This window comes from Vipera ursinii (genome assembly GCF_947247035.1).
Source record: "Vipera ursinii genome assembly, chromosome: 2".
NCBI lineage: Eukaryota > Metazoa > Chordata > Lepidosauria > Squamata > Viperidae > Vipera > Vipera ursinii.
In genome coordinates this window covers 100,827,264-100,847,086 of record NC_139513.1, presented here as the reverse complement: position 1 = coordinate 100,847,086, position 19,823 = coordinate 100,827,264, and the positions used below count along the sequence as shown (strand labels likewise).

General features: G+C 38.2%; 1 protein-coding gene across 1 annotated transcript in view; it reads right to left on the bottom strand.

Annotated features, from left to right (window-relative positions):
* The window catches only part of SLIT3 (slit guidance ligand 3), a gene marked incomplete at its 3' end in the record, with an annotated part of 545,814 nt that overhangs the window by 137,375 nt on the left and 388,616 nt on the right, over nt 1–19,823 (bottom strand). Inside the window, exons 15-16 of the mRNA XM_083351312.1 lie at nt 16,627–16,777; nt 15,976–16,050 (exon numbers count right to left, since the gene is read on the bottom strand). Of these exons, the coding sequence (XP_083207438.1) occupies nt 15,976–16,050; nt 16,627–16,777 (226 nt within the window). The remainder of the gene's footprint in view (nt 1–15,975; nt 16,051–16,626; nt 16,778–19,823) is intronic.

The window sequence follows — 19,823 nt, the reverse complement described above, 5'->3', positions numbered from 1 at the left end:
TACCAAAAGGCAAAAAGATATGACGCTGGAAGATGAGCCCCTCAGGTCGGAAGGCATCCAATATGCTACTGGGGAAGAGCAGAGGGCTAGTACTATTAGCGCCAGAAAGAATGAAGCGACTGGGCCAAAGCCGAAAGGAAGCTTAGCTGTGGATGTATCTGGTGATGAAAGGAAAGTCCGATGCTGTAAAGATTTATTCTCCATGGGAACCTGGAATGTAAGATCCATGAATCAAGGAAAGCTGGACATGGTCAAACAAGAGATGACAAGACTGAACATCGACATCATAGGAATCAGAGAACTAAAATGGACAGGAATGGGTGAATTTAATTCAGATGACCATCAGGTATACTACTGCGGGCAAGAATCCCTCAGAAGAAATGGAGTAGCCTTTATAGTCAATAAAAGAGTAGGAAAAGCAATACTGGGATACAATCCCCAAAATGACAGAATGACCTCAGTTCTAATCCAAGACATACCATTCAATATCACAGTAGTCCAAGTCTATGCCCCAACCACCAGTGCTGAAGAGGATGAAATTACAATTCTATGAAGCCCTACAGCACCTTATAGAACTAACACAAAAAAATGATGTCCTTATCAACATGGGGGATTGGAATGCTAAAGTAGGAAGCCAAAAGATAACTGGAATAACAGGCAAGTTTGGCCTTGGAGTACAAAATGAAGCAGGGCACAGGCTGATAGAATTTTGTCAAGAGAATACGATGGTCATAGCAAACACTCTTTTCCAACAACCCAAGAGACGGCTCTACACATGGACATCACCAGACGGTCAACACAGAAATCAGATTGACTATGTGCTCTGTAGCCAAAGATGGAAAAGCTCTATACAGTCAGTAAAAACAAGACCAGGAGCTGACTGTGGCTCAGACCATGAGCTTCTCATTGAAAAGTTTAGGCTTAAACTGAAGAAAGTAGGGAAAAGCACTACGCCACTCAGGTATGAATTAAATCATATCCCTGTTGAATATACAGTAGAGGTGACAAATAGATTTAAGGAATTACATCTGATAGACAGAATGCCTGAAGAACTATGGACAGAGGTTCGCAACATTGTACGAGAGGTAGCAACTAAAACCGTCCCAAAGAAAAAGAAATGCAAGAAAGCAAATGGCTGTCTGAGGAAGCTTTGCAAATAGGTGAGGAAAGGAGGAAAGTGAAAGGCAAGGGAGAAAAAGAAATATATGTCCAATTGAATGCAGAATTCCAGAGAATAGCTAGAAGAGATCAGAATTCCTTCTTAAATGAACAGTGCAAAGAAATAGAAGAAAACAATAGAATAGGGAGGACCAGAGATCTTTTCAAGAAAATTGGAGAGATGAAGGGAACGTTTAATGCAAAAAATGGGCATGATGAAGGACCAAAATGGCAGGAACCTAACAGAGGCAGAAGAGATTAAGAAGACGTGGCAAAATTACACAGAAGAACTATACAAGAACGAGCTTAACATCCCTGATAACCACGATGAGGTGGTCACTGACCTTGAGCCAGACATCCTAAAATGTGAGGTAAAGTGGGCCTTAGAAAAGCTGAGCAACAACAAATCTAGTGGAGGTGACAGTACTCCAGCTGAGCTATTCAAAATCTTAAAAAACAATGCAGTAAAAGTGTTACACTCAATTTGCCAGCAAATTTGGAAAACTCAACAGTGGCCACAGGATTGGAAAAGATCAGTTTACATTCCAATTCCAAAGAAAGGCAGTGGCAAAGAATGTTTAAACTATTGCACCATTGCACTCATTTCATATGCTAGTAAAGTAATACTTAAAATCGTACAAGGTAGACTCCAGCAGTATGTGGATCGAGAACTACCAGAAGTACAGGCAGGATTTTGAAGAGACAGAGGAACTAGTGATCAAATTGCCAACATACGCTGGATCATGGAGAAAGCTAGGGAGTTCCAGAAAAACATCTACTTCTGCTTCATTGACTATGCTAAAGCCTTTGACTGTGTGGATCATAACAAACTGTGGCAAGTTCTTAAAGAGATGGGCGTACCAGACCATCTTATTAGTCTCTTGAGAAACCTATATGTGGGCCAAGAAGCAACAGTGAGAACTGGACACGGAACCACTGATTGGTTCAAAATTGGGAAAGGAGTCTGGCAAGGCTGTATACTGTCACCCTGCCTATTTAACCTATATGCAGAGCACATCATGAGAAAGGCAGGGCTAGATGAATCAAAATGGCAGAAAGTGAAGCTTGCTCCTGGGGAGGAAAGCCATGGCAAATCTAGACAGCACACTAAAAAGCAGAGACATTACCCTGTCAACAAAAGTGCGTATAGTCAAGGCTATGGTCTTCCCAGTTGCAATGTATGGCAGTGAAAGTTGGACCATAAGAAAGGCTGAGCGCCAAAGAATTGAGGCCTTTGAGCTATGGTGTTGGAGAAGACTCCTGTGAGTCCCTTGGACTGCAAGGCGATCAAACCGGTCAGTCCTAGAGGAGATCAACCCTGACTGCTCTTTAGAAGGCCAGATCCTGAAGTTAAAACTCAAATACTTTGGCCACCTAATGAGAAGGAAGGACTCACTGGTGAAGAGCCTAATGCTGGGAAAGATTGAGGGCAATAGAAGAAGGGGACGACAGAGAATGAGGTGGCTGGATGGAGTCACTGAAGCAGTAGGTGTGAGCTTAAATGGACTCCAGAAGATGGTAAAGGACAGAAAGGCCTGGAGGAACGTTGTCCATAGGGTTGTGATGGGTCGGACACGATTTCACAGCTAACAACAACAACAATTTATATTATTGTTTATATTTAAATCCAATAGCGTTTTTAATTTTTTTGTTATATTGTAGAGTTTTAACTACCAATGCAGAAAACATAAAGGGCTAGAAATTTGATAAATTAGATAAATACATTTTATAGCAACATTTTAAGGCATTATTTTTATTATTTTACAGTTAAAACAATGCACTAGAACATATGCAATAATGTAAAACCATGTTTTCAAAGAGAGTGGTTCTATCTAGTCTATAGAAATAACTGACACCTGGTTTTGTGTTATTTTCACAAAGTCCAGTTTCAGAAGAAAACTATACTAAGCTTATTGCAAATATATAAGACAAGGCAACGTGATGTTTAAAGTATGAGACTATAAGCTAAAGAAAGAACCATTTGCCAGCAGGATAGCTCTGGTTCACATGCCTTATAAAATCTGTTCATTGTAACAGTCATCACTGGGTAAAACTAATTTGGAAGACTGAGGTTAGGCTTGTATGAGGAACTGGTAGTCTTATTTTCTGTTTTCTGAACAGTCGAGGCAGCCTGGTTATATAGCTTGTGACCCATCACCTTTCTTGCTGTCTGGTGGAATAGAGCAGCGGAAACAATGACGCACAAAACCAACCATTATCATGTGAGCTCTTTTAAAGTGACTTCATGCATTTCATTAGTAACTATAATCTATAAGATTTTCCTTTATGTTTAATGTCAGCAACAGCTCAGGAAGAATTTGATTTTTTTAGAAGAATCATTTGGTGGTGAACTATTATTCAGTGAACAATGGACAAGCATCTCTTTCTGAATCCTAAGGATGTAAGAGCTGCTTTTATAATTATCCTTCCTTTTTATCTAATAATAAATGTCCCCAAAGGTTGTTTGTCTTAGCCTTTTGAAGACATGAGCAGGTTCTCTGAATCACTTTCAAAGAAAGAGATGTTTGCAAATATATTGTTTGAATTGTCACATTTACCTTAAAGGAAGATGATTCTGAATTTAAAAGAAACAGCCACTACATACAAAGCAAAAAGGTAAACTGTTTTACGTAGGGGTCAGTAAATACAATACAGGACAAGGCCTCCCTGTGAATAATAGAGTAGCAATGTGACACAGGAAACAAATACAATAGAGATGAATGATAGAGCTGCATAGAAGGTAAACATAACAACCATAACCCTTTTCATGTTAACCAAACAATATTATGGAATTTTGGATGAAAACCAGTAACAACACTTCCTATAGGTTGAGTCTGTTGGGTGGTTGTGAACGTCTGCTACTACGGGTGAAGACTGGCCCTCTTTGTACTAAGTTTCTCTGACCTCGCTGAGGTTGCTGGGTTCTTCTCACCACTTACTGGGAAGTTCTGCGTTTGACTGGTGTCAGGTATATCGGCTCCCTCAGGACTGTTATTAGAATTTGTCTGTGGCATCAATACTGTTCAGTCCCTATTGCCAGTGGGTAAGTGTGGCCCGGGAACACCAGGTGAGTCAGGCCTGTCCACTGGATATGGAGAGTCAGGCTGCGAGTCAGGCTGCTCAGCCACACACAGATCCACACGATTGTGATGATAGAAGGTTCCATCAACGTCCACTAGGTAGGAGCTTGGTACGACCTGTTGTAAACAGATACCCATTTTTCAGTGGCCTGTTTGATCTCCAGGAAGTAGTTTCATAGGGACTCGTCCACCAATATTCAATTCTGGCAAACCTCTGGCTGATTTGTCATATCTTGCTTGAAAATTTGTCTCTTAACCCATAACTTTTCTGGGACACCTTGTATCAGAGGGCTCAAGCAACTTATTTGGCCCTGGTAAGGAAGTCTTTAATCTCCCTGACATCAGTCTCTGTGCCAGACTACTGTCCATGCCCTCGGTTGAAGTATTTCCCCAATGTTTTTGCTTTAGTCACTTTGAATTGTAACAGGCTTTATGATATCATAGTATTTCAACAGTGGGCAATGGTGACCAAGCGTTTTATCTCCTTTACTGCCTGGTCATGGTTGGGAAGCCAGTGCCAAACCAAATTTTTGTCCAGACAGGTGTGGCAGGAATTTTGCTAAGTATGTGACAAAACTGATAAGTCTCTGCACCAATTTGGCATTGGCATGTGGCAGCATGTCCACAATGGCTCTATTCTTATCTGGGTCAGCTTTTAAGCCTTGTGAGGACAAGGATTTCTTGCACTTGAACTGTAATTTCTTTGCACTGAGCCTCAACATCATCTGCCTAAAATCATGGTCATGCTCAGCTTTTTCATTTGTATCACCACAGCCAACTATGAGAATATCATCAGCTACTGGCTCAGTTCCACTGAGCCTATTCAAAAGTTCATGCTGCTTTTGTTGATATACCTCTGGTGCTACAGAAACTCCAAAGGGTAGTTTCAGCCATTTCTTTCTCCCCCAGAGTCCAGAATGTGGTCATGTAGCTACTCTTTTCATCCATTTGCACTGTAAAAAGGCATCTCTAGCATCAACAAGCGTGAAAACTCATGCTTTGGGTAGTTTGTGCAAAATGTCATCAAATGTTGGCATTAGGAAGTGTGATTTTTTCAGGGCCATATTCAGAAACTTGGCATCAATGCAGATTCTGATCTTCTGAGGCTTCCTAATAACAACCATGTTACTTATCCAATCAGTAGGCTCAGATACTGAAGTAATATGTCCTGCAGCTTCTTACTTGTCCAGTTGAGCTTTGACCTTTGGCTTTATGGCTATTGACACATTGCATGTGGCACATTACTGGTGAAATGGCAGGATCAAGTTCAAAGTGAACCTCCCCTGGAACAGATACTATGGGGCCCTCAAATACCTCATTGTAGACTTGGAGGATTTCCATTTTTTTCAATGGCCTTACCAAGGATTTTGAGGGATGAATCTCAACACTGTGTAACTCAGACGAAATGGTGAACTGCATCAAACCCACGTTGTTCCAGACAATAGCAGTTTCTGATCGGCTTCCACAATCTCACATTCAAGTTTGTGAATATCCTGTTTTCAATATCCCCATGCAGCAAACATTGGATGTTTTTGCTTTGACACGCGTATGTTGCATTCGGTTTGGAAAATTCCCAATGATTCCATGAGTTTCCCTGAATATAACTTCAGTTTGGTGCTACTAGGTACCAGTTTCATTTTGTCCTTTAAACTCATGACATCATGTTGCACCCGAGCACAGTTGGCAGGGTTGAATTACAGTCATGCTCGAAATTGTTGGCACCCCAGAAATTTTTCCAGAAAATCAAGTATTTCTCACAGAAAAGTATTGCAGGAACACATGTTTTGCTATACACAGGTTTATTCCCTTTGTATGTATTGGAACACAACAAAAAAGGGAGGAAAAAATGCAAATTGGACATGTCAAACAAAACTCCAAAAATGGGCCGGACAAAATTATTGGCACCCTTAACTTAATATTTGGTTGCACACCCTTTGGAAAAAATAACTGAAATCAGTCGCTTCCTATAACCATCAATAAGCTTCTTACACCTCTCACCCGGAATTTTGGACCACTCTTCCTTTGCAAACTGCTCCAGGTCTCTCTTATTGGAAGGGCGCCTTTTCCCAACAGCAATTTTAAGATCTCTCCACAGGTGTTCAATAGGATTCAGATCTGGACTCATTGCTGGCCACTTCAGAACTCTCCAGCGCTTTCTTGCCATCCATTTCTGGGTGCTTTTTGACTTATGTTTGGGGTCATTGTCCTGCTGGAAGACCCAAGATCTCAGACGCAAACCCAGCTTTTTGACACTGGGCTCTACAGTGCGACCCAAAATCCTTTGGTAATCCTCAGATTTCATGATGCCTTGCACACATTCAAGGCACCCAGTGCCAGAGGCAGCAAAACAACCCCAAAACATCATTGAACTTCCACCACATTTCACTGTAGGTACTGTGTTCTTTTCTTTGTAGGCCTCATTTCGTTTTCGGTAAACAGTAGAATGATGTGCTTTACCAAAAAGCTCTATCTTGGTCTTATCTGTCCACAAGATGTTTTCCCAGAAGGATTTTGGCTTACTCAAGTACATTTTAGCAAACTGTAATCTTGCTTTTTTATATCTCTGTGTCAGCAGTGGGGTCCTCCTGGGTCTCCTGCCATAGTGTTTCATTTCATTTAAATGTCGACGGATAGTTTGCGCCAACACTGATGCTCCCTGAGCCTGCAGGACAGCTTGCATTCCTTTGGAACTTGTTTGAGGCTGCTTATCCACCATCTGGACTATCCTGCGTTGCAACCTTTCATCAATTTTTCTCTTCTGTCCACAACCAGGGAGATTCGCTACAGTGCCATGGGTTGCAAACTTCTTGATAATGTTGCACACTGTGGACAAAGGCAAATCTAGATCTCTGGAGATGGACTTGTAACCTGGAGATTGTTGATATTTGTCCAAAATTTTGGTTCTCAAGTCCTCAGACAGTTCTCTTCTCCTCTTTCTGTTGTCCATGCTTAGTGTGGCACACACAGACACACAATGCAAAGACTAAGTGAACTTCTCTCTTTATCTGCTTTCAGGTGTGATTTTTATATTGCCCACACCTGTTACTTGCCCAAGGTGAGTTTAAAGGAGCATCACATGCTTGAAACAATTTTGTTTACCCACAATTTTGAAAGGGTGCCAATAATTTTGTCCGGCCCATTTTTGGAGTTTTGTTTGACATTATGTCCAATTTGCTTTTTATCCTCCCTTTTTTGTTGTGTTCCAATACACACAAAGGGAATAAACCTGTGTATAGCAAAACATGTGTTCCTGCAATACTTTTCTGTGAGAAATACTTGATTTTCTGGAAAAATTTCTGGGGTGCCAACAATTTCGAGCATGACTGTATATTGTTTAATCTGAAATTTATGAGCCATTTTTTGCTCTTAGAGTTTACAGTACCAATGCATTCTTTTATGTAAATCACATTGGTGATAAACAAGTGTTCATCCTCAGAATCTGATATTTGCTCAATTGTGTGCAGCTTTCTCACTTCCATTTTACTTGAGAGACACACTTGTGGAAAATGATTTGGTCTCACACATGCTCTGCAGGTTTTCCCATATGCAGGACACTGCACTTTCTCTCGTACATGCACATTGCCACAGTACTTGCATGATACTGGGTTGCTCCCAGGTGAGTTGTATAGATGAATTTTGTGCTGACGCTTGTGCTGATAGTTCTTTATGCTTAGCTGTTGTTTGGAAGCTGCATTGACACTATCAATCTGTTTATCCTGCTCCAATAAGTTATCCTGTCAGTAAGTTCAGTGATACTATGTATCTCAATTGCTACTTGTAAATTTAAATTATGTTCCCTCAAAAGGTGGTGGTGTGTGCTTTCACTAGTGATACCCAGAACTATTTTATCATGAATAAGTTCATCTCTTAAGAGCCATAATCACAGCTTGTAGCTTTTTCTCTTAGCCGTGTGACAAAACTGTCTATTGCTTCACCTTCTTCTTGCTTTGTTGTTGTTAGTTGCGAAGTCGTGTCCGACCCATCGCGACCCTATGGACAACGTTCCTCCAGGCCTTTCTGTCCTCTACCGTCTTCTGGAGTCCATTTAGGCTCACACCTACTGCTTCAGTGACTCCATCCAGCCACCTCATTCTCTGTCGTCCCCTTCTTCTATTGCCCTCAATCTTTCCCAGCATTAGGCTCTTCTCCAGTGAGTCCTTCCTTCTCATTAGGTGGCCAAAGTATTTGAGTTTTAGCTTATCCTTATCCTGGCCTTCTAAAGAGCAGTCAGGGTTGATCTCCTCCAGGACTGACCGGTTTGATCACCTTGCTTACAGCTGCCAAATATATCTCTCTCATATATGACATTTTTAGAGGGTCTGAAAAAGAATTCTAAGGCATCTAGGCTGGCTTTAGTGTCACTCTTTTGCTCCTCTATAAGGGTTAAATTATGCTTGTAAATATGGAGGCATTCACTCCCTATAAGCCTTCTCAGTGTGGCTACCTGCACTGCTGCTGGTTTGTCATGTAAGCACGTGGGTAGGGAGTAATCCTCAAGCTCTGCTGCAATCTCCACTTATCCTCATTGCCTCAGGCAATGGACTGCTGTTAGCAGTTTTCTGGTTTTCTGGCTTCAAATGCTTGGCTTCCAGGACAGGACCGCAAGTGCTAGACTGGCATGCATCAAATGTGTGGAGACAGTGCAGATTCAGATGCTTCTGACACCATGTTTCATGTGGAGTCAGTAAATACAATACAAGGCCTCACTGTGCAAAAGCCACCTTTCTTAGAGAGAGGGAATACAACAACAGGAACAGGAAATGCATCACAGGAGCAATAGAGATGAATCATAGAGTAGCAATGTGACACAGGAAACAAATACAATATAGATGACTATAGAGCTGCATATAAGGTAAACTTAACACCCATAACATAGACAGGAAACACACAAACGAGCAAAACTCCTAGTCAGCTTCTATTAGAGGGGAAAAAAAGTCTTCCTTTCAGATTAAATGAAACCTGGGAAATCCATTTATTGTTGAACTTCAAAATTACGTCTTTGCCCCTCTAGACTACAAGGCCATTTTCTAAATAAACTGCAAAAAATTTTTGTCTGTAAAAAACAAACAAGAAAATAAACAAACAATTCCCAATAACACTCCACATTTAACCAGCTAGATTAAAAGCAGTCTCTCATCAGTAGAATAATGCTCTCCTTTAAATGCCACACTGTGTACTCCTCTGATCCTGAAAAGGGGCACTTGCAGTGTTTTACCAAGAACTTATGCAAACAGAAGAACACTTATCTATTAGGATCAATTTTCCTGCCCAGTTTTCCTGATCCTGCAAGACACATGCCTCCAACACATAGAAGTATTCCATTAGAACATGGGTGTCAAAGTCGCCACGTCATGTGACATGTCATGACGTATCGATACTCTTTTTGCATTGCTGGCAATGGGGTGGGCATGGCTTTGGTATGATGAAACTGGCCCATGGGCTGGCAGTTTGACACTCCTGCATTAGAAGGAACTCTATAGCCCAGCCAACCTCAAGGTTTTCTTTTTACATTCTCAGACTGTAACACTCAAGTAAAAATTTATAAATCAATCGTATAAATGTAATTGGTGCCATACTGAACTGAAACTAGATTTAGGTAAACTAGAATGTAAAAAACTAATAGCAGACTGAATCTAGCAGTACTGAACACAGAAATAGACCAATGCATTTGGTGGCTGCAGTAGCTGTTATGCTTATACTGGGAGCCTTCAGTTGAGTGGCTTTAGTATAGTTAGCTTAAGGAGAAAACTTTCCTCCAAACAGTCATGAATAGTTTTATATCAATATATCAGTTTCAGTGTGGGTAATGTGATAATGTGCAAACTTTTAATTGGTCCCAATTGCAAATTTGTCAATATTTTTTCACCTGGAAGTTTTTTGCCTCTAAGTTCATGAAATGTTTTTCATATGCAAGCAGTACCTTGGGAATTTAGTAGTCCTAAATATGTGTAATTCACATTCATTATAGGCAAGTATCTAAGGGCTTTTCAGTATGCATGATGAGTTTTCATGTAAATTTATCCTGAGGGACTTCTTAAAAGGAGACACAAGTGACCCTGAAATCAATTGTGTCAATGAATCCTTTGGTGCAACTTAAACATGACTTATTGACCGAACAGACAAAGGCTCCAAATGAATGCTGCCTGCCAATATATACTTATAATCATAGTATATCAAACATATTTTAAGGTGTCTTATTAGGGTGATATTCTCCTTTGTATTTAATTTTCAGAAATACTGGTAAGTTCATATGTTGTCACTGTAAAAAATGAAAGACTAATTTTACCTGAGGAACAACATTAGCATTCAAAACTCCATAGAACAAAGAAGTCTGTGATAGCACATCTAATACAGTACTACCCTCTCTGGAAAGCTGAAGCTTTATGCTTTCTCTCTGCCAACTGTAACAAGAGGTAGGGGGATGCATTGGGAATGCCTACAAGCAAAGCTTTATCTCCCGTAGAGGGGGAAAACATGTGGTAAGACCTAGGGCAGGGGTCGGCAACCTTAAACACTCAAAGAGCCACTTGGACCTGTTTCCCAGAGGAAAATAAAACACTGGGAGCTGCAAAATGGGAAGCACAAGTGCCTCTCTGTCTCTGTCTGTAAACTGGGAGCTGCAGGAATAGGCTGAAAGAGCCGCATGCGGTTCCAGAGCCGCGGGTTGCAGACCCGTGATGTAGGGCAATCACCCTTGTAGACGTTCTTCATCAACTACCTGCCTTTATTTTGCCTTCTAATGCCACTCAGAGTAAGACAAAGTTGGAGGTGCTGGTTTCATCCTGAATAAGCAACCTTCATCCGTATGCTATAAGAAGAGTTGCCAACACTTGGATGAAAGGCACTAGAAGGCACGAGCCTTCTCCTGCAGAGAAAGGCACACAAGGTTTTATGGGGTTAAATTACTATGTATTGAACATATCTACTGTTTAATTCTTTTTAAAATTTTGTATTTTCATGTTCTTTTTTAGTTTTTATTGTTGTGAGCCGCCCTGAGTCCTTAGGGAGAAGGGCGGCATATAAATATAATAAATCAAATCAATCAAAACAACCATCCAGGAGCTGTCTGTGCAATAAGGTAAAATGTATTGTAGATTGATAACTCCCTGCCTTATTCGGCATCTGTGCTTCTATAGAGGATGTCAGCCCTTCCCTCTCTTAAGCATTGACTCCTACTATTATTTAGTCCACCAAGGCAAGTAAGGAATGGAACTGATCTCTGAACAAAGAATATCCATATCTGCTTCCTTTAGGGCACTGAAAGTGCACCATTCTCTCTTTAAATTTCTTTCAAAAGTAAGATTGGTGATTAGGCAGTATTTATCTAAGATAGTTAAATCCAGGCTCTTGAGGAGAGAATGAAGCACTGCCACTTTTAATATATCTAAATAGACAAAATTGACAAATTGTCTTCTGCTATTTCACCAATCTTCCAAGGATGCTCTCTATACCCAAAATTACCATTGCCTTTGGTGGGTTATCTTTAGGTAAAGTAAAGGTTCCCCCGCACATGCATGCTAGTCGTTTCCGACTCTAGGGGCCGGTGCTCATCTCCGTTTCAAAGCCGAAGAGCCAGCGCTTGTCCGAGGACGTCTCCGTGGTCATGTGGCCGGCATGACTAGACACCAAAGGCACACGGAACGCTGTTACCTTCCCACCGCAGTGGTCCCTATTTTTCTACTTGCATTTTTACGTGCTTTCGAACTGCTAGGTTGGCAGAAGCTGGGACGAGTAACAGGCGCTCACTCTGCTACACAGCACTCAGGATTCGACCTGCCAAACTGCCGACCTTCCAATCGACAAGCTCAGCATCCTAACCCACTAGTGGTGGGTTATTTCCAACCTAGCACCAGCTTATCATTTTTATTTTGTGAATGTGTGCTTGTGTGACACACAGGTGAGGTTTTGTAAATACCATACAATTTTTCAGGGTTTTTTTTTCTCTTGCTTTGCAGAGTGCCAGCTTTCCATTTGCCTGTAAAATATAAACATGTAAACAATTATATCAATGTTAAACATTGATGTAAATTAACATTACATCAATGTTTAAAATTTTTGAGAGAATAGATAGGATATGTCCATCGAAGTATTTCTGCTTACAAGATAACTTTGGTGGTTTCAACTTTAGCTACTAAAGTTGAGTCACAAATCTACTTTGTTCTTTTTTAAAACTCCTGTTATACTGTTTTGGAATTATGAACATTGCCTTGTTGATATGTGGAAAATAATATTTCTGTCAGTATTATAGTATTACACTGTTACACTATTTTAGAATGAAAGCTGTATGATGACCTTATAGTGCACTAACTTATAAGGAACTTTTTTCATTTATTTCTATATTATTTATTTTTAGAAAATTCTAAACTGCTTTCCAAGGATTCCATGACAGTATACATTCAATTATAGAAATATATGCAATACAATCATGCAGAACCCCCACTCCCAATCCTGAGAGTCCAAACAATTCTTATTATACATAGACATACATACTTACATATATACATCATTTCCCTTTTGGTATAAGCAACATTATGAAAAGAACATAGAAGAAATAATAAATTATAAACCAAAACCAACAGGGATAAAATAAGAAAAGAAAAGGAAACATCTGGCTTATGCTAGCTAGCATGGTAGTTTGCAAGGCCAGGAAATTATGGAAAATATTTTCCATAGTTCCCTAGCCTTGCAAACTATCCTTCCTTTCAGTATACCGGTAATTATATACTGCTTTGTAAACTATCTTTGTTCTTTAAACTTCTCACCTATCACTTTCTTGCCTGTCAATTGTCCTCCATCCAATCAATACCTCTGTCAGGGGCCCCTACATACAACATTGCAAAAGAACTAACAAAAAAGCTTGGGCATCACACAAGAGGAAGCCAACACTCCATTAACTCTCCACTACACCTTCAACTAAATAATAAATTCACTTGGTGTTATAATTATTTCTTCCTCAACTCCAGTGAAAAAGTTTTTGTTTGCATATGCCTTTTCATTCATTCTGTGCTAAAAACAACTAGACTTCAATGCTTAGCATGCATTTTTGATTAATTCTATTCTATTTCTAAGCTTTTATTTATAAGCTTGTCTGAGCGCTATGGCTGAAGAGAAGCTAACAAATATTCCTAAATAAATTCAATCAATTACTGGTTGTTTTATTTGTATGGATTAGAATCCTAATCACTTTTCATATACATAAGAAAGCAAAGATAAATTCAGTACATAGATTTATTTATTCAAAATATGTGTTCTACCTCCTTTGGGCTTTCAATTCAATTTCATATAAAATGGGAAGAAAATGTTGCAAATATAAAACTGATTTGTTATTGTTCAGAAAATATAATATAAACAAGAAGAAAATCTGGTTTTAATACGACAGTACTGAGTATAGCACAGACTTTTTACAATAGGATTAAATATGCAAATTAAAGAGGATACAAATAATTTCAATTATTTTAAAAGATATTCATTGATTCATCTAATAAATCTGATTAAGACAACTTTTATGATCAACTAACAACACCCTTAATTCTTGCTATTTCGTCATCATCATCATCATCGAGTTGGAAGGGATTTTGGAGGTCTTCTAGTCCAACCCCTTGCTCAGGCAGGAAGCCTTATACCATTTCAGACAAATGGTTGTCCAGTCTCTTCTTAAAAACTTCCAGTGTTGGAGCATTCACCACTTCTGGAGGCAGATTGTTCCACTGATTAATTGTTCTAACTGTCAGGAAATTTCTTCCTAGCTCTAGGCTGCTTCTCTCTTTGATTAGTTTCCATCTGTTGCTTCTTGTCCTGCCTTCAGGTGCTTTGGAGAATAGGTTGACCCCACTCTTCTTTATGGCAACCCCTGAGGTATTGGAACACTGCTATCTACTTATCTATTTACTTTGATTTATTATGCACCTGAATGTACTCTTACATTCTCATCTTTTAAGAAGAAAGATTCATAAAAGTAAAAAAAAGCAAAAGAGTACATGAGGGTTGCATATTGTATTGAAAAATAGGATTACTTTGTTCAACTATCCCTGCTCCTTTAAAATTGTCATGCTGAAAAGCTACCGTGAAGTACTGAGCTACTGAAATCTTTCTGGAAATAAATTAATGAAATGAAACTTAATTATCAAATACATTTCCATTATTTAAAAGATTAAAAGTCTAGATAACCTGATATGTATTCTACTTGATTCAATTTAGTAAAATATGCAGAATAATGGAACAATTACATGGCTTTGCAAATCTGCAATTCCATGTACTGTATTCTTAAATTAACAATTTACATGAGCCATGAGAATGTTTCATTATTTTGTAGACTTCACTAAACTGAATCAAATACAACAGCTAGACTAGAATTTAGATAAGGGATTCAAACTAGCTTTGAAATTCAGGCCTTGTGTAGCCTGAAATTAATACTGGATACCAGATTTTTAGCTGTTTATGGACATAGAGCAGAGGATGCACCAATTCATAAACATGCCAGCATTATAGTTTCTTCTAAATTTAACATTGGGCAGCAGGTGTACAACTCAATATTAGCACACTATAAATTCATTTCAGATGTGAATGCAACCTAATAGACATAAGACATTAACCAATGTCTCGCAGAATCTAAATTGCATCCTTTAAATTTTAAAATATCCACCAGAATTTCTGGAATAATATCTATTGTAGTGGTACATATCTGCTAAACTACCATGAAGTGAGCTGTTAAAGGTATTAACACCAGCCATTAAATGTTTTCCTATTCTGAAATATTGTGAATATGGGATTATGGCATATGTCACATTGCTTGGATCTGTCCTGACAAAATGAAAGAGTAACTAAAAGAACAATAGTTGGTTAATAAGAAATCTTGTACACTACTATCTGCTTTCACCCTCTTCCAAAACTACCCAGCTTGCACAGGCCAAATGTAAAGGTTCCAAATTTACATACCAGATTTTTAAATTAGGTAGGGCTATGTAGTGTAAAGGGACATGGTGGCTCAGTGGGTTAGGACACTGAGCTTGTCGATCAGAAGGTTGGCAGTTTGGCGGGTCGAATCCCAAGTGCCGCGTAACAGAGTAAGCACCTGTTACTCGTCCCAGCTTCTGCCAACCTAGCAGTTCGAAAGCACGTAAAAATGCAAGTAGAAAAATAGGGACCACTACTGTGGGAAGGTAACAGCATTCCATGCACCTTTGACGTCTAGTCATGCCGGCCACATGACCACGGAGACGTCCTCGGACAAGCGCTGGCTCTTCGGCTTTGAAACAGAGATGAGCACCGGCCCCTAGAGTTGGAAACGACTAGCACACATGTGCGGGGGAACCTTTACCTTTACCTTTATATGTAGTGTAAAACATATGATGACAGAAATGCAAAATGCATATATTTAAAGAAGTAATTGTTAATAGCTTCATTTTGTCTGACTCCTATGACATTCCAAAGTCCTTCTGTGAGACTAGTGAAGACATATTTATACTATGACCTAAGTAGTCATATGCATGGTAGCCAAATCCCAGTTCAGTTCATGGATCATACCAAGCCAAGGTTTGTTTAACTTAGAATTTATTAAATAAACCATAATAAGCTGTATCCATAAAATAACTCATGCTTTCTAAAAACATAGTGGTTGGGATAAAAAAAATGTTTTGGAATGTGACTTATTTTCAGTTAAATATGCATAACCATGCAGCCGGAATATTTCATATTTGAGCCAGCAAGATTCTATTAAGAAATGAAAAAAAAGACTTACATTTTTCGTAAACTAGGGAGCTTCTTGAATATTCCAGTAGCTTCCAGAATTGAAATATCATTATCGTGTAGACGACTTTTGAAAAATAAAAATAAAAATATTGAAACATCTTTGGCCCCAAATGCCTCAGCAACTACATATACAGTATATTCATTGCAGAATATTGTGAAAAGGAAAGCTATATGTTGAAGGAGATTGGAGAAACACAGGTTCCAATCTCCTCAATCATGAAGTTCCCTGGTTGCTATGGTGCTGTTGATCCTTTTTTCTGTTTAGCTTACTTTAAAGAGTTTTTATAAGAACAAAATGAGATGAAAGTCAGAAGCCTTGATTCTCAAAGCAGAAGACATCATGGGCACATCCATGTAATGTTCTTGGCACAATATTGAAATTCTTTGCTGTTGCCTCCTACAAGGATGTTTTACCAATTTCCCAATCCAGATTACAGGAGATTCTATAATACTTTCCTCATAGTTATCCGTCCATGTATTAATCAATTCAAAATCAATTTAGATTTTCAAGATTGGCTAGGTTCTGTCAGGAAACATTGTCTATTGATGTATTTGATAACATCTGGCTGGAGCCACAAAAATTAATGCTTTTTATAGTGAAGCATTTTATGTTTTTTTCTTACAAAAATATTACACTTACAGATCTGTGGTATATTCTGGAAGGTGGCTGGGGAGCCTAGTAAGCTTTTGGTTGGAACAGTCCACAAATGTTCCCTCACAGCGGCATTTCTCAGGACAGATGAGGTCCATAAAACACTCCCCACTGAATCTACTCCTGTAGTCTTCTGAACCTGCAAAATTGAAAACTTCTAGGTAAAGAGATGCATTGCAAAATACTAATAAGAGTAATATCCCAAAATACAATTGACAAGAACACTTCCATTTATTCTGGAACCTCGCAAGAATGAATTGAAATCATTAACTATGCTTTGCATTATGCTTTGAAACAATCAGAAAAGTGCACTTTTATGTGAATCTAGAGGGAGGAGATCTATCTTCTTTCCAAAAAGACAGTTTAATTTTTTCCCCTTGATATTAATGACTATCTACTGGCAAATGATACAGTAGAATGAAGGTGGGCTAATGTCAGTCACATTAGCATAGCATAGAAATCAGTGACTGCTTTATGAGTATAAATATTTTAACAACATAAGATCACATAACTGAAACTAAAATGAGTTCAAGAAATTCTACTTTCTTTAAAATAGGCCGCTGTATAATTAGTAAGAACTATAACTTAGTCTGCTATTGCACTACAACTGTCAAGTACATTGTGTTTGCTTAATGATATGCTATTTCAGTTTTTTTTCTCCAACCTTTTCAATGAATAAGAACTGCAAATGGGATACTAGAGCTCACCATTGCCAAATTATTAATGGATATGCAATCAAAGGTTTGTCACAATAGATCCAATGAGGGAAATACTTGTAGAGTTACTTCAATGTTTATTATGTGAACCGTCATCTTTTTGCTGAAATCACTTGTTACATTCAACCATTCTACTAAATCCTAGTTTTCCTTACTTTTTCAAGAACTTCCTAACTTAGTTGCACTTCCAAAATGTTAATTATGAATGCCAAAAGCATCTATCTGAAAACACTTTTTTAAAAAGGAATTTGAAAAAAATGAGAAACGATAAGCTAATCAACAAAAGGATTCTGAAAATATTTTCAGTAGGATTTTGCTCAAGCTAATATTAGAATAACCATTTCTATATATTCTGAACAAATTTTTGTACATACATTCCTGTACCAAAATGGCCATGCAAAACTCTTCTTATGAATAAAATTCCTATAAACAAAAAAACCCCTTCATATAAAGGCTGCAAACAAACAGACCATATATAACTGAGAGAACCCAGTTATGGAAAGACAAAGTTCATAGATGGATTTAATATTCAGATAAAGCTAAAGTTTTCTTATTGAAAAGTTATCAATAGATCTTGTTTCAAAGAGAATGCCTTTAGAACAAAAGCATTAAATATGATATACACCATTATTTTTCTTTAAGTATTTTCTATATATATATAGGAAAAAGTTTTTCCTCACGCTATAAGTACAGTTTCCTGTTCTCCTCCCTCAGTGTTGTTGTATGGTCTTATTGTTTAATATTATTTATTTTAAGTGGGAAACCCACTGCTGAAATCCTGAAAGTACACCCATCTTTTTAGAAATATAATTAATAAAGAAGACATTTATTTATTTGTTAAATTTATTTGCTACTTGTCTCACCATGGAGTTACTTTAGGCAGCTTACAACAATAAAAAGGAAGAAATGAAAAGAGCACGAACAGAATAGAAGATTATATAGCAATAAAATAAACAATGAAAAAGAACTCAACGAGAAATACAACTATATGATTACCAAAAAAAAGAAAAGAAAAGAAAAGATGACAGGTAGAGAGCAGAGAACAGGAAGGGGGGGAGGATTTACTGTGTATGATATTGTGATTCGAGGCCTGTTTTTTTTTTAACTCTAAAGAAAAAAAATAAAAAATTAAGCTGATTAGGATATGGCATTTTTCCTCATGCTCGGTTCAGATGAAATAGCAACAACAGGAATCAGAAATGTTTTCTTAATAGCTACAAATATATATACATACACATTAGAATTTTAAATGTGAATCATCAAGAGGACTGTAGAATGTGATCAACACTCCTATCATTATCAAGTATGCCAAGCTACCCATCAGCCTACAAACATCAGCAATCAGTTGCCAACAGGAGGAAATTTATTATTTAACCTGAGACTCGAGATCACTTGGACAGGTGGCAGTTCTATCATGCTAATCCCATTAGAGAAAGTAATGTGAAAGCCAGCCATCTGGCTGTGGTTATTTGTGTCCATCCATCTCTACTTACATCACTTTATCAGACATGCTCCCCTTGGCTTTAAATAGATAAGCTGCAGGTCAAGAGATGTAACACTAACGATGATGCACAATTATTTTTCCATTAAAAAAATAAAGATGGGAGAATATGTGTCTACAGTAGAAACCTGTGGAATAGCATGAAAGCTATGGAACGGTGTTACTTGTAGAATTTTAAGAATGAAAACACCTTTGGAAAGGACCCTTTTTAAAAAAAGATTTGGATGAAAAAATATAAGAAGTACAAATTCAGTGTTAAAGTTCATATTGGTACATTGGTACATATCTTACATTATGTAAGAGCCCTAGTGGCACAGTGGTTAGAATGCAGTATTGCAGTATAATTCATTGCTCACTGCCAGGAGTTCGATCCTGACTGGCTCATGGTTGACTCAGCCTTCCATCCCTCCTGGGTCAGTAAAATGAGGACCCAGATTGTTGGGGGCAATATGCTGACTTTGTAAACCACTTAGAGAGGGGGCTGTAAAACACTATGAAGTGGTATATAAGTCTAAGTGTTATTGCTATTGCTATTATTTACCTCTGTATTAGCTTTCATTATTATTTTACTCAAAATGCCTGCTATGAAAACAATTCAGTTCGACTGAGAAAAGGCTACATTCTGAAACTCAAAAAAAATGAGACAATTGTTTCATTGTAATAATGTAATATACAAAGTTTACTGTAATTGACATTACTTTTTTTTGGGGGGGGGGATATTTTGTTTTTCATGGGGGAAATGCCGAGAGCATGCTCAAGAAAAAAACCAGCTTCTCAATTCACTTTTCAGGCAGAAATATTAAACATAAGAGATAAGCTAAGAATTGAATTATTGACAAAAAGTCACAGCAAAGTTAAACCCACTTTATTTTTTGCAGCCCGAGGTAAGTATAGGACTACCAAATGACAAATTATTATGATGTAATTGGATTACTTCAGCTCCTGGGACACTGATGATCTGCAATATA